The sequence below is a fragment of the Chelmon rostratus genome, chromosome 8, assembly GCF_017976325.1.
Source record: "Chelmon rostratus isolate fCheRos1 chromosome 8, fCheRos1.pri, whole genome shotgun sequence".
Taxonomy (NCBI): Eukaryota; Metazoa; Chordata; class Actinopteri; order Chaetodontiformes; family Chaetodontidae; genus Chelmon; species Chelmon rostratus.
Window position 1 is genome coordinate 590,132 of NC_055665.1, and position 24,986 is coordinate 615,117.

Below are 24,986 nucleotides of genomic sequence, written 5' to 3' on the forward strand. Positions count from 1 at the left end.
TGTTGTCGTGTTGTGTTGCTGTGTGTGTGTGTTGTTGTGTGTGTTGCTGTGTGTGTGTGTTGTCGTGTTGTGTAGCTGTGTGTGAGTGTGTGTTGTTGTGTTGTGTTGCTGTGTGTGTGTGTGTGTGTGTGTGTGTTGTTGTGTGTGTAGCTGTGTGTGTGTGTTGTCTTGTTGTGTAGCTGTGTGTGTGTGTGTTGTTCTGTGTGTTGCTGTGTGTGTTGCTGTGTGTGTGTTGTCTTGTTGTGTGTGTGTGTTGTCTTGTTGTGTTGCTGTGTGTGTGTGTGTTTTGTCGTGTTGTGTTGCTGTGTGTGTGTGTGTGTTGTTGTGTGTGTTGCTGTGTGTGTTGCTGTGTGTGTGTGTGTTGTCGTGTTGTCTTGTTGTGTGTGTGTGTTGTCTTGTTGTGTTGCTGTGTGTGTGTGTGTGTGTGTGTTGTTGTGTGTGTTGCTGTGTGTGTGTGTTGTCGTGTTGTGTTGCTGTGTGTGTGTGTGTGTGTTGTCGTGTTGTGTAGCTGTGTGTGTGTGTGTTGTCTTGTTGTGTTGCTGTGGTTACCTCGTCGATGTCGCGACAGTGCGTCCCGTTGCCGGTGGTTCCAGGTGGGCAGGGTCCACAGGTGTATCCAGGATACTGCAGACTCTCCATGCAGGACACGCCCTTATAGCAGGGGTTAGGAGAGCAGCGAGAGCGGGGCTCATGGAAACCTGCAGAGACAGGTAGACCGGCTCAATCAGGTCCTCAGACAGAACCACTTCACTCCAAAGAGAAGAACCAGGAAGCTGCTGACTCACCACAAACCTGACACTCCAGGATGGTGTTTCTGATCAGAGCCATCTCCTTAACCTGACGAGGACAGGAGACCATCAATTAACTCTTCAGCTGCGTCCACTGTGCTGTCTCTGTCTGCGCACCTGTCCTCTGGTGTCCTGTCTGTGTCTCAGACTGTCTCACCTGTGCTCTGGTGTCCTGTCTGTGTCTCAGACTGTCTCACCTGTCCTCTGATGTCCTGTTTGTCCTTCAGACTGTCTCACCTGTTCTCTGATATCCTGTCTTCCTGTCTTACCTGTTCTCTGATGTCCTGTCTTCCTGTCTCACCTGCTCTCTGATGTCCTGTCGCAGCTCTCCCAGGATTTGGTTGAAGATGATGAGCTGACCAATCAGAGCCTTGGTATGATCACCTGACCGGAAACCATCAAATCAAGAGGATCTCAATACTCGAAAGTGATCAGCTGTGGTTATCGATTAGTCGAAGCATACGGGACGTGACAGTTAGTCAGCTTCAGTTGAAAACTCACCCAGGATGGAGTTGACGTCCCCGCTCACTGCAGATGAGAAATAAGCGACATCAGTTATTGTCAACGTCACACATGGTTTTATTAACTACGTCAGTTTAAAGCGATCAGCTGGAATACAAAGATGAACAGGAGGAGATGTAAATGGGCGGAGCCTCTGATGGAGTCTCTCTGCATCTGAACGGCCTCGCTCTTCTTCTACCATCACATCACTTCCTCCTCAATCAGCCCTGGGATGACCTTTGACCTCTGATGATGCAGGAGGTGCAGGTTGTCACACCATGTGTGGACTTCATGTTCTCATGACTTCACGCTCAAACCGCTCAGGAAGTTAAATACTGCTATTTGACAAGATAACACAATTAACTTTGGCTTTAATGGCTGTAAAAATGTCACAAACGTCGTATAATTTAGCTCCAGGTCTGACAAGTCAGGACGATCAAAACAATGTTTGTTTCACACTGAGGCTGTTCAGGAGTCAGAACTTTGTATTGTATTTATGATAACAATATAACATGAACAGAGTATTAGTCCTGACCCCAAACACCTGACCATAACCTGACCCTCACCAGGTCAGGGTCTGACATCTGACTCCACCCACATCAGACCTGCTCCCATCGGCAGCAGTTAAAGAGTGAAAGGGTTCATGCGGGTGACCTGAGTTGTAGGCTGACGAGTCTCCTTGGAACGGACAGTCCGTCAGAGCTCCAGCTTTAGCAACACTGCCCCCTAGAGCCAGCCTGAGGGACTCCACTGCACCCTGACAGAGAGAGGGAAGACGGACAACATATTCAAACAGTGACGGGGTACAGGCTCTCGGGACGATTGCACCGACAAAGGTGTCAACATCTGAACCTGAGAGAGAATAAAAAACAAAGACTTGCCACACTGTGAAAAAGCTGCGGTCACCTGAGGTCAAGAAAAAAGCTCTAAATAAATGATCTGTGCACAAAATATATCAACAGCGAACATAAAACCTGCTGAGTGCAGATTCAAAGCTGAAAACACACTTCAATGTCCCACGTTAGCTTACCAGCAGAAATCAGGATGAAAGTGTGTGTGTGTGAGTGTGTGTGTGTGTGAGTGTGTGTGTGTGTGAGTGCTGAGTTTCGTACAGTTGTCTCTTCTCTTGAGTGTCTGACATCACTGTTGAAATCATTAAACTTTTCTACTACATGACTTGTTTACACATTTCTCTCTCTCCCACCTGTAGGCGGGCGTAGGCCTTCTGTCCGTGTCTGATCTCCACCATCTCCGCCTCTCTGGGCAGAGGAACCAATGGCGGCAGGCCCTGGCTGGAGTCAGCCAATCGGCAGTTGACGTAAAGCTCCATGTGCATGTTGTCACGGTGAAGACCGCCAAGTCTCAAGATGATGGAGTGGGTGCGACCGTCAGCCAGGTTAGCGTTCTGCAGGTTAACGGTGTGGATCTTCCCGTCAGCTCTGACATAACGAACCAGGACTGGAGGAGGAGGAGGAGGAGGAGACGACATCATCACTCAACACTAGAACAGCGACACTGTGTTTAGAAAGCTCATAAGAGAAGCAAGAGATTAATTAATGGATTTAATCAAGATATTAATTGGTAGATTAATCAATGATATCAACTCGAACAGTTAGTGGGCCTTCATCCCCGACCACCATGAGCTTCATTATGTGCTGCTGTCTGTCTGTGCAGCTGTCTGTCTGTGCTGCTGTCTGTGCTGCTGTCTGTCTGTGCTGTCTGTGCTGCTGTCTGTCTGTGCTGCTGTCTGTGCTGCTGTCTGTCTGTGCTGCTGTCTGTGCTGCTGTCTGTCTGTGCAGCTGTCTGTGCTGCTGTCTGTGCTGCTGTCTGTCTGTGCTGCTGTCTGTGCAGCTGTCTGTGCTGCTGTCTGTCTGTGCAGCTGTCTGTGCTGCTGTCTGTCTGTGCTGTCTGTCTGTGCTGTCTGTCTGTGCTGCTGTCTGTGCTGCTGTCTGTCTGTGCAGCTGTCTGTGCAGCTGTCTGTGCAGCTGTCTGTGCTGCTGTCTGTCTGTGCAGCTGTCTGTGCTGCTGTCTGTGCTGCTGTCTGTCTGTGCTGCTGTCTGTCTGTGCAGCTGTCTGTGCTGCTGTCCGTCTGTGCTGCTGTCTGTCTGTGCTGCTGTCTGTGCTGCTGTCTGTCTGTGCAGCTGTCTGTGCTGCTGTCCGTCTGTGCTGCTGTCTGTCTGTGCTGCTGTCTGTGCTGCTGTCTGTCTGTGCAGCTGTCTGTGCTGCTGTCCGTCTGTGCAGCTGTCTGTCTGTGCTGCTGTCTGTGCTGCTGTCTGTCTGTGCAGCTGTCTGTGCTGCTGTCCGTCTGTGCAGCTGTCTGTGCAGCTGTCTGTGCTGCTGTCTGTAACTGACTGACATCCATTCATTCATGTATGTTCAGTTTGTGTTCTGTTAAACTGACTCGCTCTCTCTGTAGCCACGTCTGCTGGTGTGTTCAACAGCCTGTGGTCTGTAGGAGCAAACAAACACACCTGACAGGTGTTTCTACACTTCACTTTAACAGCCAAACCACCACTCAGTGTCGTCATGCTCAGGACGAGGGCACAGGTCGCGTGTCGGGATCCTATACGACAAGCAGAGGAGTCGCCTCTGGGTCTGCTTAACCAGTCAAAAAACAAACGTGGCCCCCACCGAGACTTTTTACTGTTAGTCTGATGTTCAGTTCCAGGTTTATGTTTTCATGAAGGTACATTTGATCTTCAGTTCAACAGTTATCTAATAAACTGTTCATTTCCATTAGGGTGGGTGTGTATTAAGTAATAAATCAGCTGTTAGCTTTTTCCTGCTCCAAACCACCGTTAATATATTGGCCTTTAAAAGATTCGGGTCGACCTCTCGTTCGGCTGATGAGAGGTGATTTTGGAGGGTCTCGGCTGCTGTACAGAACTCCAGCTGAAGGAGGATTCAGTCTCACTTCGGCTCGAGGTTCAGTCTCTGCTGATGTGGTTCACATTATTCCATTCGTGTTGTTGTGTGAGGGCCAAGAACTTTGTGTGCAGCGGTTCCCAAACACTGATTGACTTGTGGCTCACCACACTATCAGCACTGACTGCGCTGTGTTAGTTTTTCCTATTTAAAGTGGGTAAAAAGGGTTTTCAGTGCCGAGCCCCCCCCCCGTCCAGCCCCTCTTTGTCCAGCTCTGTCTCTCTCTAACACATGGACAACACTATTCTGGCACCACGTTTGGCTCTGATAAAACCAGAGTCAGCAGAGGGTCAGCAGGTCAACGAGGTTCAAGTGAAATTCACAACCTTTATTGATCTTCCCCATGACAGCGACCTCCAGGTACTTCCTGTTGTCCTGTTTGCTGTAGAGACCCAGGAGGACTCCACCCAACTTCGCCGGCAGCCGCAATGTCGACACCACGTAGACGTCGCTGAGCGTGCTCAGACCACCCGACAGCTTCTCCACCGCTGCGACGCTCTGCTTCGAGTCCTGAAGACTCAACACGTCGATCACTGAGGAAGAGGAGGAGGATGAACAACAGACAGACACGGCTACTCTGGACATAATCAACTAATGGAACTGATGTCAATAAAATATCTAAAAAGACAGATACTACTTCATGAGATCTATACAGCGCTTTACAACACAAGCCACACACACATTCACTCACACACACACACACACACAAATACACACACACACAAATACACACTAATTCACTCACACACACACACAAATACACACTAATTCACTCACACACACACACACACACAAATACACACTAATTCACTCACACACACACACAAATACACACTAATTCACTCACACACACACAAAGAATTAATTTAATGTAATTAATCATGAACAAATATGCTTCATTCAAACTGATGATTCTTTTTAAGGGTGATGACATCATAAAGTGAATGTAAAGAAAATGGATTCAGGTCTAATCAAAAACCAACAGGAACACAGAGGAAGAATAACACAACAGCTGACAGCCTGCCTCTTCCTCTTCCTCCCTGCTGCTGACCTGACAGTCACCATGACGACTCTGTCCAATCACAGCAACAAGACAAGTCCAATGAATGTTCAGCTGAGTGTCTCCCTTCAGAAAAGCTGCCCTTCATCATCGCAGCACATGAATGCATCACAGACGTATCAGAGGGCAGCCTGCAGAGGGATGTATCCGAGTACATTTACTGCACTACAGTATGGATCTGAGGTACTTGTACTCAGCATTTCCATTTTGTGAACCCTATACTATACTATACTAGTACTCCAGTACATCTCAGAGGTAAATAGTGTACTTTTTACTCCACTGCATTTGTCTGACAGCTTTAGTTACTAGTTACTTTTCTGATTACTTGCTGTCTGCAGATGTGCTGGTGTTGAATGTTGGAGCTCTACTGAAACCAGGTGAGGTTACCTATTCCTGGACTTACACCATGTTTTTGTCACCCTTCATCACTGGCAGCTCTTCATCAGGTCAGATTTCTCTGGAACACTTCAGTCTGGATTTTACCCAGCAGCCTCTTTGTTTTCACCTTTTTAAGTTTCACGGTGAACTAAAGTGAGCTGACACGTACTGTGATGCTAATAAAGCAGTAGCAGGTTAGCTAGGTGTTACCTTGAACGTCCGGTCCGTCCGGGACTCCCGCCGTGAGGCGGACACAGATGACTGACAGCAGAACCGGGACCACCGCACTCCAACCCATGTCTGAAACTTCTACCGAGGGAACCGGACCAGGAAGACGGCTAACCCGACCGACAGCACCGGAGAGCGACCGGATGGAAAAACTCTGAACACCAAACTTCGAACGGGGACTTTGGACGAGAGGCAGAACAAACGAACTGTGACAGCGGGACTCGGAGCTCAGAGACGGAGCCGTAGACGCTTTCGGTCCGGAGGAGGGAAACCGGGAGAACAAGCTGGATCCGCACCGACAAACCGCCGAACGCAGCGGGAAGGAGACAGCCGCAGGACGGACTGAACGGAGGACGGACTAACGGTCTGCTCCGCGAGCGCAGCTGGAAACTGCTGCTGCGCGCGCTCTGCTCTCCTCCGAGCGGCTCGTGCGCGCTGAGTGACGGGCTCATTAGCATAAAGCGCGCGAGACTGCACCGAGTTCACACGATGGAAAAAGAAGAGGTCCCGTTTTAAACACACGAGACATCATCAGTCCCTTTTCTCATTTAATGAGTCAATTAAAAAAATCACTTACCGTCTCACCACAACTTCCTGTCGTATCTCATCATTTTCACCAGTATTTTTATTTAAATAAAAAATAAAACACACTTGTGACTCTCAGGTCAGAATAAATGAAGAGATTCAACCTTGTAACGTGTTGATATTTATATTTCTAGCCTATTTATCTAGACATTACTTCATTTAAATGTAAACACTGAGGACAGAGATGACGGGTCACCATATTATTGATCCATGTGTTCAGCTCTGAGCAGCACACACAGGACGTCCCTCGGGCCATTACATCAGTCTCTATTGTTAATAGCAGCAGGTCAGAGGTCAGAGGTCAGGAGCTGGCTCTGGGTCCATTCAGCTTTTGTTCTGGACCTACATTCAGTCCTCCCTACAGAGAGTCCAGAACCAGACTGCAGGACGAGTGTTTTCAACATCTGTGAGGAACAATTTGAGTTTTAGATCTTAAGAATCACGACGCTGTTTTCGGTCCTCATTTCTTCCATGGCCAAACTTGTTCTAGTGAGAGAGGAAGATCTGATTTGTGTTTGCCTGAGAGTCTGAACTGAGGGTGAAGAACCACTGCTCATTTTACAGGCCTGACGTCACGTTCACTGCTGGTGGAGGGAAAGTGACAGCAGGTAGAGTCATTTCTGAGCAGTTAATGCAAAACCCCAGTGAAAAAAAAAAAGTTATTTAACCCCAGCTGTAGCTGCTACTGATCACACCAACATCATAAAAATACACACATGTTGGGCTTTTAACATTTTTAAGTCTATTCTAAACATTTGGGCTGAGCTTTAGTTTAAAATGGGTGTAATTTGGATTACATACAAAGTCCATAGAAAGTATAATAAACAGTGAAATGATTGTTCTTCTAAAATCCTGAGAAACTTGCACACAGTTTGGCTGGTGACGGGTTAAAGTGTCTGAGGTGGGTGCAGTCCTGCTGGAGTTTATGAAATCCCGCCTGGACGCACAGTGAGCAGGCTTTTGGACCGCTGCTGCCTGGTGGTTTTCCTGGTGTGAGCGCTGAAGCTTTGTGTGCTGGGTGTTGTCTTGTCTGCTAATTCAGTAAAAATGTAAACTGGGAGTGTTTGTAAAATCCACAGAAATGACGTCAGTGGAACAAAGAAAGGAGAACCTGCAGTGACTTCAAGGTTCTGTCTGCGGGCCTCCTCTCTCTGTTTGTTTCTGACTCGGGAGCGTTGCCATGGAGACGTGCATTTAACAGCAGGTGAGGGGAGGGAGGGGAGTCCACCTCCAGCCTCCGGCAGCAGCGGGCTGACTTCTTTCTCCTCTGTTGGAAGACAGAGTTAAAACGGACAAACTGAACTTCCTGATGAGTTTTTCTGTGAGTCTGAGCTCTGATTCAGCATCCAGAGGAGAAAGAACTCAGCCCCACAAACTGCTTCCAGATCAGCTCATTAAAGCCAGAACAGAGGGAACACTGCAGCAGCAGCTGACGCACATGAACAACATACAGCAGGGTGAACGGGATTCCTGAGCGATGGCGTCATGTGCAGCTGGAGGCCACGTCCCCCGGGTCCAGACCCGGTCACGACTGGTGGAGGCTTGGGGTGGGGGGTGGGGGGTGGGGTGTTTGGGTGAGCTGAGTTTCCATCCAACTCAACATGTGGATGTTTTTCCAGTTCATGTAAGGCTAATAATGTCGGGGCTGGACCCTGTTGGACCCCCATCAGCCCTAACCAGCCCACCCTCTATGAACAACTACATCAGCATCAGGTTTGTGTGGGGGGGCAGAGGTGCTGCAGTCGGATCCTGGAGCAGGATAAATCTCTCCACACTTTAGTTTATACTTCAGTGACTAACTGATGAAGGGAACCTGCAGCCACGGTACCAACCTGCCTCAGAGGCGTTCAGGTGTCTCCCTCTATGAGAAAACCAGCCCCTGAACGCACCGCCATCATTTCAGCTCAGGGTGTCATCAGGCCGATTTCTTCTCTGCCCCGAGGAATTAAAAATCAGGACAATACTAAAAGGCCCGTTGGTCTGAAGGCGGCCTTGGTGGTCAGCCTTGGTCTGTTTCACTGCTGCCCTGAACCTCATCTCGCTGCTCGTCTTTATTTCTGTCTTTGTCCTCACTTCCTTTAGCTCGTCATTGAGGCATTTGAAGACATGAACGGCTCGCTGTCGGACAGACACAGCTGACTTCTGAGGACATGAAAAACCCAGTTAGTGTTGTTCTGATTTCATCTATAGATTTATTGGTTGGTCTGTGGTTGGAGATCACTGTGTTCAAGGCAGAAACTGTTTAAAACATCAACATTAAGCATCTGGGAGGCTCTGAAACACAAAACCTAAATAAAAAATAATCACAATGCCTTTATTAAAGGAAAAAGCAGATCCTTGTTTCCTCCTGAAAGAACATTTAAAAATGAATAAAAGTGAAACAAAAATCTTAAAGAAATCCAGAGAATTATCTTTTAATTCATTTCTGTACATCAAGCAGCAGCAGCATCGAGCTGGAGTCCTGCTGAGTTCACGGTTTTACTGTGAATCTTTTGAATCCGGTGCGTTCGTCTCCGTGTTTTCTTTGGTGACAGTAAAAACTCTTCGGAGGGACAAACAGATTATTATTTTCTGATAACATCTGGATCTCATCCTGGACAGTTTTCCCTTCAGTCCCATCGTGGCTCCTCAGCCGTCTCCCTCCTCCTCCTCGTGGGATCCGATGGGCTCCAGGTCTGGCGGCGCCTCCAGCGCCTCCTGCTGGACGTGCTGGATGGACACCATGCCGGTCAACAGGGCGTAGCTCAGCATGGCGCCCAGAGCCACCAGAGCCGACAGGAACTGCTTCCTCCGCTTGTTGGGGACGTGATCAAAGTCTCCGCCTTCAGGCTGAGAGAACGTCTTCTGACTGGAGCCGTCTGAAAAAACAACACGTGGACATGAGCTGTGGTTCACAACACGGAGGACATCACCTCACCCTGAACTAAGACGAGTCTTTGAGCTGCTTCTCCTGAACGAGCTCATTAACAAACAGTTTGCTCAGTGAGGTCAGCAGAGATTTAATGATGTCATAAAAACCACACAGAGATAACGATGAGTTTGACTCTAAAACATCTGAAAACAGAAACGTCCGTTCAGGTTTTAGTTCGGCCACCGGCGGACCGGTCCACCTGCGCCGGTCTCCGGCCCGGCGGCTCACCTCTGCCGTCTCTGGGGAAGTAGAGCAGCAGGATGTTGGTGCAGAAGTTGGTCAGGTTGTCCAGAGATTTCAGGTGCTGCTGCAGTTTCCCGTTGGGCAGTTTGGACTTGAGGATGGGCGCTAAATGACCAAACACGTAGGCGTCCAGAGACGAAGGCCTGCAGAGTCACAACAGGTTCATGTTTCACTGTGTTCTGGACCAGAGACGTTAGAATATCAGTCCTCACTGCATGCAGCAGCTTCATATACCTGTTCTTCATATATTAAACATATGTATTTAGGATTACATTAACTGTGATGTAGATTCTCGATGTTTCACTTTCAACTTACGAGTCGCCGAAGAAGAACTTCTGTGAACCGAGGCGTTGAGACAGCAGGTTCATACACTCTGCAGCATCAGAGTACAGCTGAAAGACACCGAGAGACACGGTGAGACACACCGAGAGACACACAGGGAGACACATGGTGAGACACACAGAGAGACACACAGTGAGACACACAGAGAGACACACAGAGAGACACACAGAGAGACACACAGGGAGACACATGGTGGGACACACGGTGAGACACACAGTGAGACACACAGAGAGACACACGGTGAGACACACAGAAAGACACACAGAGAGACACACAGTGAGACACACGGTGAGACACACAGTGAGACAGTGAGACACACAGGGAGACACACGGTGAGACACAAGTCATAGTTGAACAAGAATAACACAAACAATGATTCCAGTACAGAGCTGCAGCAGCTGCAGCTCCTGTTGCTGCAGCTGCAGCTGTTGTTGCTGTTGCAGCAGCTGCTGCAGCTCTCTGGGCCACGAGGACCAGCTGAATAACTGTATCCACCACTGATGGATGGAGTTAGCTTCATTTAGTCTGTTTGCCAGCTGCTTTCTGCTTCTGGAGACTCTGAAAACTTGTAATGATGTTTTTGTGATTCTGAGCTCTGAGCGTCTGAAACAGATGGAAACATTTTAGAACTTCTGTTCGTTCCTGGAAAGTCGACCTTCTGAAGAGAACAAACTGTTCCTAAACGATCCTCCCCAGGACGCCATCTGACCTCTGACCTCTTTCCAATGTGGACGGGTCGTTTCAGACCGGCGGTTTTCCGACAGAGTTTTCCTCTCCCCGTTAATCTGTTCCAACCACTTCAAGGAGCAGCCCGAACACATGGAAACCATATCTCAGTACAAAGTGGAAAAACTCTGAGCTGCTGCGCGCTCTGATGTCACTGCAGCCGACGGACGCAGAAAATTAAAGTCAGGTTTGTTTCCGTCGCCAAAGACGCGATGCTTCCACTGAGCTCTGTGCACACTGAACAGACCTCACCTCCTTCTCCAGCTCCTCTCCGGCCTCCAGGCTCTCGTTCCCGCGCAGCAGTCGCAGCTTCTCCAGCTGGTTGCGTTGCATTCGTCCGGGCAGGAAGAAGTTCAGGGGGAACGGCATGTGCTCTGCGTACCAGCGGCGAGTCACGTCCACGTAGTTCTTCGGCTCGATCCAGAAGGCGTAGATCTACGACAGATAAACCCAGACCTGCATTTAGTACGTCTGATGGCACAACACGAGCTCAGAGAGGAGAGGTCTCCTCGCTTCTCACCAGAGCAGGTTTGAGTTTCTCCTCCAGCAGAGAGATGAAGGCCAGGCTGTCGGCTCCCTCTTTGGCTGACAGATCATAGTCCGCATTGAATTTCTGAAAAACACAAACCAGCAGCAGGTAATTCTATGAAGGTAAAACGCTCCAAAGGCCTCAGCTTCAGGGGAACTGCTTCATATGACGTGTGAACACATCTGAGGTCAAAGTGCATTCATGGTGTCTTTCAAAGTAAAAGAAGGGAAAAAGAAACAGAAGATCTGTCTTACAGAGTTTAAGATGAAGTTTAACAGACATGAACCCGATGGTTGATCAGGGCTGACTCACTCATACACAGCGGACAGAAAAAGTCTACCCACCCTGCTCAAAGGCCAGGTTCCTGTGAGGCAAAACAACACCAAGATAAATGATTTCACAACTTTCTGCACCTTAATGTGACCTGAAACCTGAACAACACAAGTGAAAACCAAATGAAACCTTTCAGGGAGGTGGAGTAAAAATAAACAGCTGAGATGATGAGGTGTGCCCGCCCCTCTTATAACTTGGGATGTGACTGCTCAGATTTAATCGACTACATTCAAACTCATGTTACCTGGGAGTCAGCACACACCTGTCGCCGTTTAAAGAGCCTCTGATTAACCCATATCAAGCTCAGCTGTTCCTGCAGGCTGTTCCTCTTCCAGCCTCAGAGGGGGCTCACTGTTCACAGACATCAGTCAGGTGGGGGTACAAAAGAATTTCTAAGGAATTAAACATACCATGAACACAGTGAAGACAGTCTTAGTGTCTCAGTGAAGACAGTCTTAGTGAAGACCGTCATCATCAAGTGGACAAAATATGACACAACAGGACGTCCGTCCAAAGTTGATGAAAAGACGAGAAGAAAACTGGTCAGAGAGGCTGCGAAGAGGCCGACAGCAGCCCTGAAGGAGCTGCAGTGGATGTCTGGGAGGTGGCTGTGTAGTACATGTGACTACAGTCTCCTTTATGTGTCTGGGCTGTGGGGGAGGGGGGCAGGACGGGAGCCTTATCTTATGAAGAAAAACATCCAAGTCCGGCTTCATTTCGAAAAAACACATCTGAAATCTCCCAAACACACGTAGGAAAATGTTGGAATGGCCCAACCAGAGTCCAGACCTGAACCAGCCAGAGTCCAGAGTCCAGACCTGAACCAGCCAGAGTCCAGAGTCCAGACCTGAACCAGACAGAGTCCAGAGTCCAGACCTGAACCAGCCAGAGTCCAGACCTGAACCAGCCAGAGTCCAGAGTCCAGACCTGAACCAGTCAGAGTCCAGACCTGAACCAGACAGAGTCCAGAGTCCAGACCTGAACCAGACAGAGTCCAGACCTGAACCAGCCTGAGCCAGAGTCCAGACCTGAACCAGCCAGAGTCCAGACCTGAACCAGACCTGTTCCAAACCTGGAACATCTGTGGGGTGATCTGAAGGGGGCTGTGCACAGGAGATGCCCTCCCCATCTGTCAGATCTGGAGCAGTTTTGTAAAGAGGAGTGGGCAGATACTGACACATCAAGACGTGTCACACTGATGGACCGACAGACCCAACAAGACTGAGTGCTGGAATAAAAGCCAGAGCTGCAACCAGGCTATGTCAAGCTTTTTATTTCCCCCTCTAAAGGTTTCAGTTTGTTTTTCACTTGTGTTGTTCAGGTTTCAGGTCTCATTAAAGGTGCAAAAAGTTGAGAATTTGAGTTGAGTTGAGTGTGAAGACTTTTTCTATCCGCTGAAGCTGAAACATTGATTCATCTGTGATTCAGATCAGGACACAGAATCAGTGTCTCACAGCAGATGTTTCAGCTGCTGATCTGACTTCAGTTTCAGGGCTGATGTGAAGAGTTGTGTGTTTAAACAGCAGCGATGCATGCTGGGATGCAGCTGAAACACCTGGACGTACGTTTGAAAGGTTTAACAGGCGGGAAATCAAGAGGATAAATTCAGTTTAACAATTCTGTTTATCAATTGATCATTTATTGATTAGCTGATAAAGGTCAACATGAAGTTTCAGTCTCAGGTTTCAAACTGATACGTGTGGCCTCAGGGAGGCACTAGAGGACAGGTTCATCCTCTGGAGAGCAGGAATCTGGATGTTTCTTATAGAAAGGTTTATCCTGATCTATCCTGACTTGCTATTGGGGGTGTAGACCAGTTCAGGTAGAAGAGCAGCTTCAGCTGGTGTCAGCCAGGCACGTTTGGGTCGGTGTCACACATCATGATCCTGGATCCAGGCGTGTCGGCCACGTTTCAGGCTCGTCACGTTGGAGCAGGATGAAGACGTGTTAGAAGAAGTCTGTTCTGGACTTCATGACAAACGGAGTCCCAGAATCCACTGAACCAGTCTTCAGTGTCTTCCCTCAGGCTGTCTGCATCTACCAATCACTGGCTCGGGCTTCTTCAGCAGCTCTCCTGTCGTTGCGGTTTCCTAACCTACCGCAGCTAGTGGCAGAGAGCATGCTGGGTAATGTCTTCCAGCTGCCCGTTAACTGACGAACGCAGGCGGAGGTCAGCGTTTGGCTCAGAGACGAAACTTCTGCTCAGGGGGAATGAGAGCGAGAGGCACTAAATCTGAAGGAGAAGTCCAGCTGAAGACTCTGAGAGGTCACAGCAGAGCAGCAGCCCCTCTCTAAGGGGGGGCGTCAGTCAGACTGCTGCAGCTGTACAGCTTCAAAACTTTAAACTTAGAACAGGGTCTGCACCTGAGCAGGTCCTGACAGACCAGGACAAGCATGAACACAAAGACTCTGCAGGAGTCTGAGCAGGAAGACTGTCTGAAGGTTTTTATTGGACCAAAACGGATCGCGTGCAGTTGCTCCTCCTCCTCAGATGAAGAGGAGACTGTGTTTATTTCACTTTGTCTGGCGTACTGGAGATGGTTAACGTGGTGAAGGTGGGGGGGCAGTTTGTATATGACACAGAGTCTTTGCTGCGATGGCTGAAGGACAGAACCGATGAGTTACGAGCTCAACATGTTCAGTGTTGCATTTTTTCTCTGGAAACACCAGGGGGCGTACAAACAGAACACTCCCAGTGCTACTACAAGAAGGTGATGGAGAAAAGATGGCTGCCCTCCCTGCTGTCGAATATAAACAAAGCTTCACGTTGATCACGTTAATGTGTCAGGTTAGTTTAGAGTCACCTGAACGAGCGTTGTTGGGACGGTAAACATGTAAAAATGGAACGCTGGAGTTCTGCAGAGAACGTCTCTCTGCTCTCCAGCAGCTTTACAAGGATTATCAGCTCTGGAGGAATGTGTCTGTGGCTGCAGCTTCCTGCTGGTAAAGGAGTTTTTCCAGTCAGCTGCAGGGCCCAGAGCCACACACACACACACACACACACACACACACACACACAGAGCCACACACACACACACACACACACAGAAACACACACACACACACACAGAGAAACACACACACACACACAGAAACACACACACACACACACACACACACACACACACACAGAGAAACACACACACACACAAAAACACACACAGAGAAACACACACACACACACAGAAACACACACACACACACAAAAACACACACAGAGAAACACACACACACAGACACACACACAAAAACACACACACACACACAGAAACACACACACAGAGAAACACACACACACAGAAACAGAAACACACACACACACACAGAAACACACACACACACACACACAGAGAAACACACACAGAGAAATACACACACACACACACAGACACACAGACACACACACACACACACGCACACACACGCACACACACACACGCACACACACACACACACGCACACACACGCACACACACAAACACACACACGCACACACACACACACACACACAAACGCACACGCACACACACACACACGCACACAAACACACACACACACACACAAACACACACACGCACGCACACACACACGCACGCACACACACACACACACACACAAACACACACACGCACACACACACGCACACACACACACACACACGCACACACACACGCACACACACACGCACACGCACACACACACGCACACACACACGCACACACGCACACACACAAACACACACACGCACACACACACGCACACACACACGCACACACGCACACACACGCACACACACACGCACACACACACACACACACACGCACACACACACACACACAAACACACACACGCACACACACACGCACACACACACGCACACACACACACACACACACACTAGCGAGGCAGCCCTGCAGTAAACGATCGTATCGTCGGCGTAGACATGAAGACGTTCTGACAGACGCTAACACAGACAGGAAACTGAGGGGGGCCCAAAACCAAGCTCTGTCCTTCAGCTGATCATCAGTCCTTCAAGGACCTTCGACAGGACAGTTCAGTTGGTGTCCACTCGTGGTAAAATAAATCATGTAGAAAACTTTCTATGTTTCTTTTGCTACGTTTAATTCATTGTTTGGATTATAAGACAATTTAACAACTTTAATCAGCAGCCAAAAAATAAGAATAAACAAATGTTTGGTCACTTCCCTCCATAAAAAGGCTCAGAAATGTTACGTAATGCTAATGACTGAACTTCAGTTTCCATCCCTCCTTCCCTGCATGCTGGGAACGAGGCGGTTACCTGTTTTCTGAGGTGGATGATGATGTCAGAAGGCCTGGACAGAGTCTCCTTCTGATTGGTCCTCAGAGCAGGAAGTGATCCTGAAAGCAGAAGTGAACAAAGTGAACATCATGTGACAGTTTTTTTCTTGGCGCGTTACGAGTGAAACTGAGTCTTCTCACCGCTGGGACTCCTCCAGGGGTTGGAGATCTTTCTGAGTTTGAGAGGAGCTCCTGCAAACTGAGCGTAGGCCTGCGGAGAGAAAGCATCGAAGCAAGGTGACGACACAACGGAACACGAAGAGGACGGTACAATCGCTCCAGAGCTACGTTTAACCTTGTTTTATTACCACTCAGAGGATCATGTTGTTATACCATGGTCTGGGTGAATACTGGATTCTGATTGGCTGCAGGGTGTCTGTTAAAAAGTGTTATAGGACACCTATAAAAGAAGTTCCGGTCAAATAGCCTGATTGTTCTAAATTATTGCGCTGGCTCAAACGCTAGTTGGTAACCGTGGCAACAGAAACTCAGAACATATGTTAACATGGACATCAACTCTGAGAGCTGCACTGCCACTGCTACAGACTGTTTAATGCGTCTGTCCAGTCGACTCAGGAAGGAGGAGAATACAGTGCTGCCAGTTTTAGGAGTTTGAGCGCCGGCATTAATCGTCACTTTAGAAACGTCAACATCATTAGCGACGCTGTGTTCAAGGGCAGAAATGCTGTTTTTAAGGCGATACTGAAGCGTTACAGAAAGAGAAGGAAAGACACCAGCTTCCACCATCCTCGTATCCCTGAGTCCGACCTGGAGATAATCAGATGTTCGTCTGCGCTGTCTCCCCAGACGCCCCTCGGCCTCGTCAGGAAGGTGTGGTTTGACATCCAGCGGTGTTTGGCTTGGCGTGGCGGGGGGGCATGAGCTGACCATGACGTCTTTCAGCATCCAGACAGACGAGGACGGCGTTGAATACGTCAGCCTAGCACATAATCCTGACTTGCTTGATACCCATTTAATGATCAGAGTGAGGCTGTTTCCTGCAATAAAAGCGATTTAGGAAACTATCTGTGGACTTTGAAACAAATTTTCGCATCATCCTCTGGACAAACACGAGCGGTAAGAGGTGCACCTGTCCTCTGAAATGATACTTTGTAACGTAACATAACGTTAATCAATCACCTCACTTCCCTCCACTGATCAGGCCTCATATAAGAGCTGCGGCCGACTGAGCTGCAGGTTCTGTGGCCAGAGCTGGTTACCTTGGCAACGCGTCACAACGACAGATATTAAATAGTCTCTCAGCTTCTTGTGAAAAACTTTACATTATTTTGCAACATTAAGGTATTCATAATTGATTTAATTTTTTTTTTCTAAGTGACCATGGTATAAGCGGGATAATGCGCGGCGAGGTGTCCGTTATCAGAAATGAATGGACGACGCGGAGGCGTGAACCGTCCGACGGGCATTATCCCTTACTCATTCATTGTCTTTATAAAAGACCGCAGCGACCCACAGCACCATGACGTGACCCACACAGACGACACCCACAGTGGGGTCAAACCTGAAGGAAGACGTTCTGGCTAAGAGAGGAGGACTTTGGTTCGTTATGGCCGCTGGTGGAGCTGGGGGCTCTGTTCTGCTCGGCTGCCTCAGAGGCGCTGATCAGCAGAGCGCTCACACAGCTCTGCATTCAAGGAACGAGAGAGTTTGGAGACCTTTCGTCCTTAGTTTTATATTATTTTATCATTTTGAGGTGGGTTTTAGTCATCACCATATCTTACAGGAATGTTTTGTCCCTGTTTTATGCTCATTCGATGTCTTCTTCATTCTTCATGTGAGGCTGCATGACGTCTTTGTTGTAAATCACTTTGAGCTGCGATTCTTGTCAGAAAGGTGATGAACAGATAAAGATGAAGAAACATTTCCAAAAAGCATCACGACTTAAGATGCCATTAGAAATGACGGCGGGCTAACGGGGGGGGGGGGGCTCAGAGATTAACTCAAGTGTTGGACAAGCTGGAATGTTGACCAGCTGGTGGCGCCATCATTCCGTGATCAGCAGATCAGGATTCATCCTGTAGTGACAATGAATGAATGAATCTGAACCAGATTCCATGAGAACCTGTGAGTCCCTCTGCAGCCACGCCGCCATTATGAGTACAAACCTTCAAACCACCATGAAACACAAAGCTGACGCTGATCCAGTGAGAGGACTGATCCAGACAGACCGGCAGAGAGAAACACGGGCAGGACGGGACCTCGCTCCATCAGACAAAAGGGTCAGCTCAGAACTCGGACCTGAAGACAGTCGAGTGACGATGATCCAGAGAGACCTGGTTAAAGCTGCAGGAGGATCCACAGATCAGCTGATTCAGGTCAGAACTGATCCAATAGGGACCAGAAGTCAGACTGGTTCTGAACAGACCCCAAGAAAAGCGGACCAACACAAACTGCAGAAGAAGACCTACGAAGACCTGTGTCCCCTCTGGACTCTAACCTGGTGTGAGAGTGAATGTCTTTGACTTTTCAATGTGCTGCTGACGGACACATTTCCCACAATGCACTGCACAAAGGAAGTGGAGGAGCTGCTCAGAGCTGGAAAACACATGAAAGTGTTTGAATAAAGAGTTAAATCTTAAAGAGACACGAGCTTCGTCTTTGTCATCATCAGTCACAGACCGCAGCAGCACGTCCACGCAGACTGTGTGACGTGAGCGTCGGCGAGGGGGGGGCACAGCCGTGAGACTCACTGCACACACAGCGAAAAGATGACTCAGTTCTTCTGGAAGGAAAAGTAAAAGCTTCATTCAACTTTTACAACCAGAAAACATGAGGAAGAGTTTCCTCATAAACCTGCAGCCGTGAAGTCAGAGTCTGATGAAGACGTTTGTTCCACAGAGAACACACTGTGTGTGTGTGTGTGTGTGAGAGAGAGACTGTGTGTGTGTGTGTGTGAGAGAGAGAGAGAGACTGTGTGTGTGTGTGTGTATGTGTGAGAGAGAGAGACTGTGTGTGTGTGTGTGTGTGTATGTGTGTGTGTGTGTATGTGTGTGTGTGTGTGTCTGTGTGTGTGTGTGTGTGTCTGTGTATGTGTCTGTGTGTGTGTGTGTGTGTGTGTCTGTGTGTATGTGTCTGTGTGTGCATGTGTGTGTCTGTGTGTGTGTGTTTGTGTGTATGTGTGTGCATGTGTGTGTCTGTGTGTGTGAGACACTGGGATGTGCTCAGCTGATTTAACAGACAGGCCGTCAAACCGTCCCACAGTGTCACATTCTGTCTTTTAACCGTCCTCGTCTCTGGAATGCAGCTAATTGAAGCAGTAACAGCGTCCGGCGCTAACGGTCCGTCCCCTCGCTTCAGCAGATCATCAGTCCAAACTGTATAAAAGGTTGTTTGTGTCTCCTCTGTGAGTCTCCACTGAGAACAGTGTCTGTCCACAGCTGGACAACACATGAAAGACAAATGGAGCAGCAGCACTTTGAAAGACGGTGATTCATAGATCATGAGCCAAATCTGAAGAAACACTGAAGGATGAAGACAGAAACAAACATTCAGTTCATCTTTCCACACAAAGAGGTTGTTCAAGGACTGGACGTGGACGTGAACGTGGACGTGGACAGGCTCCGGCTGTCAGACCGTCACTAACACTAATAATAACTCAGACTGAGAGTTTAACAGCCAGCAGAGCTGCAGACTTCAGCTGGAGACACCACAACCACAGGAAGAGGAAAACACACCTCATCATACTCCACGTCTCCGTCTCCGTCTCTGTCCAACAGTAACACTTAGTCTTTATGATGAGGTCACTTTCACTTCACCTGTCTCCTACCTACTGCTTCCTGTCCCTCCTCAGTGTAAATGTCTTCGACGTGTCCCGGCTGCTGCTGGAGGTTTGAACTGCTCGTTCATTTCTTAAAAGTCTTCGATTAAAACAACCTGGACGAAGAGCCAGAGGACGGGGCTGTCCACATACTTTTGGATAAATGGTGGAGACTGACAGCTACATCACGAACAACAGTCTTGATGTAGATTGCTTAGATCGGCGTCCCTCACACAGACTGAAGGACATCACCTGTCCCGACTGGTCCAGTTCATCCAGCAGTGTCCTCCTCTTCAACATGTCCTCCATTCAGGACTGATCCACCTGCAGACCCATCACACCTGAACACAAACTGTTCCACCTGGTCCCCTCTGGGAGGCGCTACAGAGCTCTTCATGCCCAAAGAAGCAGACAGAAGAACCGTTTGTGTCCACAGACCATCGGTCTGATGGAGAGTCCAGTCGGTGTCAGTGAGTTCGTCCAGTTCTCCGTTTAAATGCAGTGTTTAACACGTACATGTGACCAAGCACCGCCAGACAGACACCCTGCAGGCTGCAAGTACTGCATACACATACTGAATACACATACTGCACACACACATACTGCACACACACACGCTGCACACACACACGCTGCACACACACACACGCTGCACACACACACACACTGCATACACACACACACTGCACACACACATACAGCACACACACGCACACTGCATACACACATACTGCACACACACATACTGCGTACACACATACTGCACACACACACACACTGCACACACACACACACACACATACTGCATACACATACTGCACACACACACACTGCATACACACACACACTGCACACACACACACACTGCATACACACACACACTGCACACACACGCACACTGCACACACACGCACACTGCATACACACATACTGCACACACACATACTGCGTACACACATACTGCACACACACACATACTGCACACACACACACACACACACACAGCACACACACACTGCACACACATACTGCACACACATACTGCACACACATACTGCACACACATACTGCACACACACACTGCATACACACATGCACACACACTGCACATCATCATCTGCTCCGTGTGTGAAGTAATCTGTTACTCATCATTGAACACTGTGTGAATCCAGTACAGGACAAACAAATAACAGAAATGAGGTTTTCAGTTTCAGCCTCAAAGATCCAGAATAATGAACAGAGTGAAACTCAGCAAACTGAGAGATCCCCTCGACATTCAGCCTCAGATGGTACCGATCCAGACCGGACCCTCTGGGTCCTGGTCTGGTTTAAATGACACAAGCACAAAGACATGCTGATGTTGGAGGTTTCCAGAGCAGCGGCAGATTCGGGTTCCTTCAGCGGTTTGGAAAAACCGGCGGCGTGATTCCGAGCAGCAATGCATCATCCGTGATTACCCAGACTGCACTGCTGCTCTGCGCTCAGATCTCAGTCCAACACAAACATGTTTCAAGCAGGTTTCGTCATTCCGGGAGCACTGCGGCCCTCAGCGCGGTCTGCAGGCTGTCACCAGACTCTCAGGACCACATCAGTCATGGAAACACAGGCTGTCTGCTGCACCGGTGCATTCTGGGTGGTCCTGATTCAAACTACAGCCAGCTTCTCTACTTCAAGGACAAATCTGCAGTTTTTCAGCCTGATTTTCTGAATATGGACTGAAGACAAATCTGCTTTTAAACACGGGGTTCTGATGAAGGACGAAGAGGAGCAGAGCCTCACATTTAACAGCCTGGAAACAGAAACGAGCAGAGGTGGCCGAGCTCACAGCAAAGGCTGATCACTTACTGATCACAGTGATCACTTACCGATCACTGTGATCACTTACCGATCACTGTGATCACTCACCGATCACTGCGATCACTTACCGATCACTGTGAACGATCGGTCCTTCTATTACTGGACAGACTGTGAGGGACAGAAAAAACACCTGAATGTGAACCATGTTGTTCAGGTACTGTGCTGAGTATTCCCATTTCATGCAATGTTCTACTCTAGTTACTCACTCGGAGAAGCACTGTGGCCTTTTAGTTACAAGTTACTTTTCAGATTACTATTTTTCATACACTACATACACATAAATACAGCAGTAATCCAAAAACATCAGATATAATAGGAAGCATTTTACTGCACTAGGAGTACTTTTACTTTAAGTACCTGGTGTACATTTTGCTGTTAATACTTACATACTTTTACTTCAGTAATGAATACTGGACTTTTACTTGTAGTGGAGTATTTTCACTATGTGGTATTAGTACTGCTACTGAAGTAAAAGACTGAAGTACTTCTGGGTTGCTTCCTAAATCACTAAAGGGTTGATGAAGACCCTGGAGAGCTTGACCATCTTCGTCACCTGGGGGGCAGCGAGCTTGACCCCCTACAGTTCACATACCAACCAGGCATTGGTGTGGAGGACGCCATCATCTACCTGCTCCATCGCTCTCTGTCCCACCTGGAGAGCACAGGTAGCACAGTGAGGGTCGGGTTTTTTGACTTCTCCAGTGCTTTCAACACGATCCAGCTGTCACTGCTGAGGGGGGAGCTGGAAGGAGCTGGAGTAGACTGTCACCTGATTGGACCATCGACTCCCTCACCAACTGACCTCAGTACGTGAGGCTTCAGGACTGTGTCGATGTGGCAGTTTGCAGCACCGGGGCTCCACAGGGTACTGTCCTCTCTCCTTTCCTCTTCAGCCTCTACACATCGGACTTCAGAAGTTCTCAGATGATACAGCCATCGATGGATGTGTATCACAGGGGAACAATTTGAATACAGGGAAGTCATCACTAACTTTGTCGACTGGTGTGGACTGAACCACCTGCACATCAATGCAAGACCAAGGAGATGGTGACAGACTTCTGCAGGAAAGCACCACAGACTACACCGGTGAGCATCCAGGGTTTTGAGACTGATACCTTGGAGGAGTACAAATACCTGGTGTCCACCTCAACAATAAACTGGACTGGTCCACCAACACTGATGTCCTGTACAGGAAGGACCAAAGTCGTCTCCATCTGCTGAGAAGACTGAGGTCCTTTGGAGTCTGTAGGACATTACTGAGGACTTTCTATGAGCTAGCCAAGCTGACATCTATCATTGACAACCCCTCCCACCCCCTGCATGACACAGTGGGGGCCCTCAGCAGCTCCTTCAGTAACAGACTGCTGCATCCACCCTGAAGAAGGAACTACCACAGGTCCTTCATACCATCAGCTGTCAGAGTTCAGCTCCAGCTTCAGTTCATGCAGCTCTGGGTCCAGATTCACACTGTTTATGAGTGATTTATGTTTACTTCAGCCTGCAGTCACATACACCAAATATCTCGTGCAATATTACTTTTTCATTCTCTTTCAGTACTCAACCTGTGCAGATACACTTTTATCGCACTGTGACACATTTATTTACCTACTGAACAGAGTAAACACTGGACGTCATTCATCCAGACCCACCATGTGCAATTCTCTCAAAACATTGTTGTTGTTGTCAAACATCTTTTTTTATATAGTTCGTTTGTATGAAATGTGCATATATATATATATATATATATATATATATATATATATAGAGAGAGAGAGAGAGAGAGAGAGTCAACTGTTATTTTATATTTTTCATTCTATTATTATTCCTACTACTACTTGCTGCTGCCTGTAACACTGAATTTCCACGGCTGGGGATTAATAAAGTTGTATGTTATCTTTCATTTTTTGACTTTTCAACAGACGGTATTTGTTGTCATAGTTTAAATTATTTTATCCTGCTTCATGTTTTGGATTTTATCTGATTTTATTCTGTTTTTATTTTAAATCACTTTGTAATGTTGTGTTGAAAAAGTGCTTCATAGGGAAAGTTATTCATTATTATCGAGGACAAGTAAAAGCTGTCTGAGAGGGACGACAGTGACAAACCGAACAGTCCCCTCTGTGACCAGCCCTGTTGTTTCACCTGTTCACAGGTGTGCTTCCTGTCTACCTGGGGGACCCTGGTGTTCTCTGAGCTTCAGGAGCAGAGCACTGTGGAAACGAGCCCGTGAACAAGGAGTCACTTCATTAAAGTCTAAACGCACCTGAGAAGCATCCAAAACGGATTAAAGTCGGATTTCTCAAACCACCTCCAGAAAAAATGAAATGATAATAATAATACGAACATGAAAAAGAACAACCAGAGGAAATAAAGAGCCAGATTAGATCATAGCGGGACACCAACAGTCGGTCCGGTAATGAGTTTCAGACATTTCAACTTGTCACTGTCAATAAAACTGACACACTGATCAGCTTGATCAATCAGAGGAACATTGATTATCTGAACGTATTGACACTGTGTTCTCGGTTTGACCGGGAAACGGCTGCACGCGTCACCTCACTGTCATCCTGTCGTTAGCAGGCTAACGTTAGCAAGCTAACAACAGCAGCCGCTAGCGTGCGATTTAACCCGTGTTTCTGTGTGAGAGTGACACCGACAGACCGCCGGGGAACCGGTTCGCTCCCGTCCGAACGGAGACTCACCAGAACCACCAGACAGTCGGTGTTGACGGACGGTAAACCCCAGTCTCCTTCCCAGCAAAACAACTCGTCGGGCGCCGCCATCTTCAGCGGAAAGATGACCTCTGACACCGGAGGTGGAGCGAGACCTGTTGCCGTTGACAACCAGAATAAAATCCACTTAAAAAAATATGATTCCTCATTTGAGTTCTTTCCTTCTTTAAGCAAAATATCACCAATAAAATAATGTTAAAAATACTTTATTACAAGTTCTGTCTCATAATCCTTCTTCATCAAAGTCCAAATCTAAAAGTATCAGCAGGAAATGTACAGCAGTATTACCAGCTTCATGCAGTAAAAGTACAGCAGTATTGTCAGCTTCATGCAGTAAAAGTATAGCAGTATTATCAGCTTCATGCAGTAAAAGTACAGCAGTATTGTCAGCTTCATGCAGTAAAAGTACAGCAGTATTATCAGCTTCATGCAGTAAAAGTACAGCAGTATTCAGCTTCATGCAGTAAAAGTACAGCAGTATTGTCAGGTTCATGCAGTAAAAGTACAGCAGTATTGTCAGCTTCATGCAGTAAAAGTACAGCAGTATTGTCAGCTTCATGCAGTAAAAGTACTGTCTGTGCAGTAAAACATCTCCTGTGTCTGATCTCTGATTCTATGAGACATTATTAGATTATTTATACTGAAGCATCAATGTTAGAGCTGCATGTTACAGGTGGAGCAGCTGCAGGTTAGATTAGATTAGGCTTTATTGATCTCACAATGGAGAAATTCACTCATACAGAAGCTCTT

General features: G+C 47.9%; 2 protein-coding genes across 2 annotated transcripts in view; both read right to left on the reverse strand.

Moving 5' to 3' along the window:
* The window catches only part of thbs3a (thrombospondin 3a), a 17,167-nt gene extending 10,943 nt beyond the window's left edge, over positions 1 to 6,224 (reverse strand). The window contains exons 1-8 of the mRNA XM_041941577.1: positions 5,863 to 6,224; positions 4,541 to 4,747; positions 2,494 to 2,747; positions 1,944 to 2,046; positions 1,290 to 1,316; positions 1,090 to 1,172; positions 786 to 837; positions 550 to 698 (exon numbers count right to left, since the gene is read on the reverse strand). Of these exons, the coding sequence (XP_041797511.1) occupies positions 550 to 698; positions 786 to 837; positions 1,090 to 1,172; positions 1,290 to 1,316; positions 1,944 to 2,046; positions 2,494 to 2,747; positions 4,541 to 4,747; positions 5,863 to 5,950 (963 nt within the window). The 5' untranslated portion in view covers positions 5,951 to 6,224. The remainder of the gene's footprint in view (positions 1 to 549; positions 699 to 785; positions 838 to 1,089; positions 1,173 to 1,289; positions 1,317 to 1,943; positions 2,047 to 2,493; positions 2,748 to 4,540; positions 4,748 to 5,862) is intronic.
* A 2,421-nt stretch (positions 6,225 to 8,645) lies between these two features.
* Positions 8,646 to 24,295, reverse strand: mtx1a (metaxin 1a). Its single transcript, XM_041942452.1, has 8 exons — positions 24,207 to 24,295; positions 16,011 to 16,080; positions 15,850 to 15,929; positions 11,208 to 11,300; positions 10,940 to 11,122; positions 9,935 to 10,011; positions 9,605 to 9,762; positions 8,646 to 9,323 (listed from the first exon to the last, which is right to left on the reverse strand). Exons 1-8 carry the CDS (start codon positions 24,285 to 24,287, stop codon positions 9,094 to 9,096), a joined length of 972 nt encoding a protein of 323 aa, XP_041798386.1. The 5' UTR covers positions 24,288 to 24,295; the 3' UTR covers positions 8,646 to 9,093.
* Positions 24,296 to 24,986: the final 691 nt, after the last annotated feature.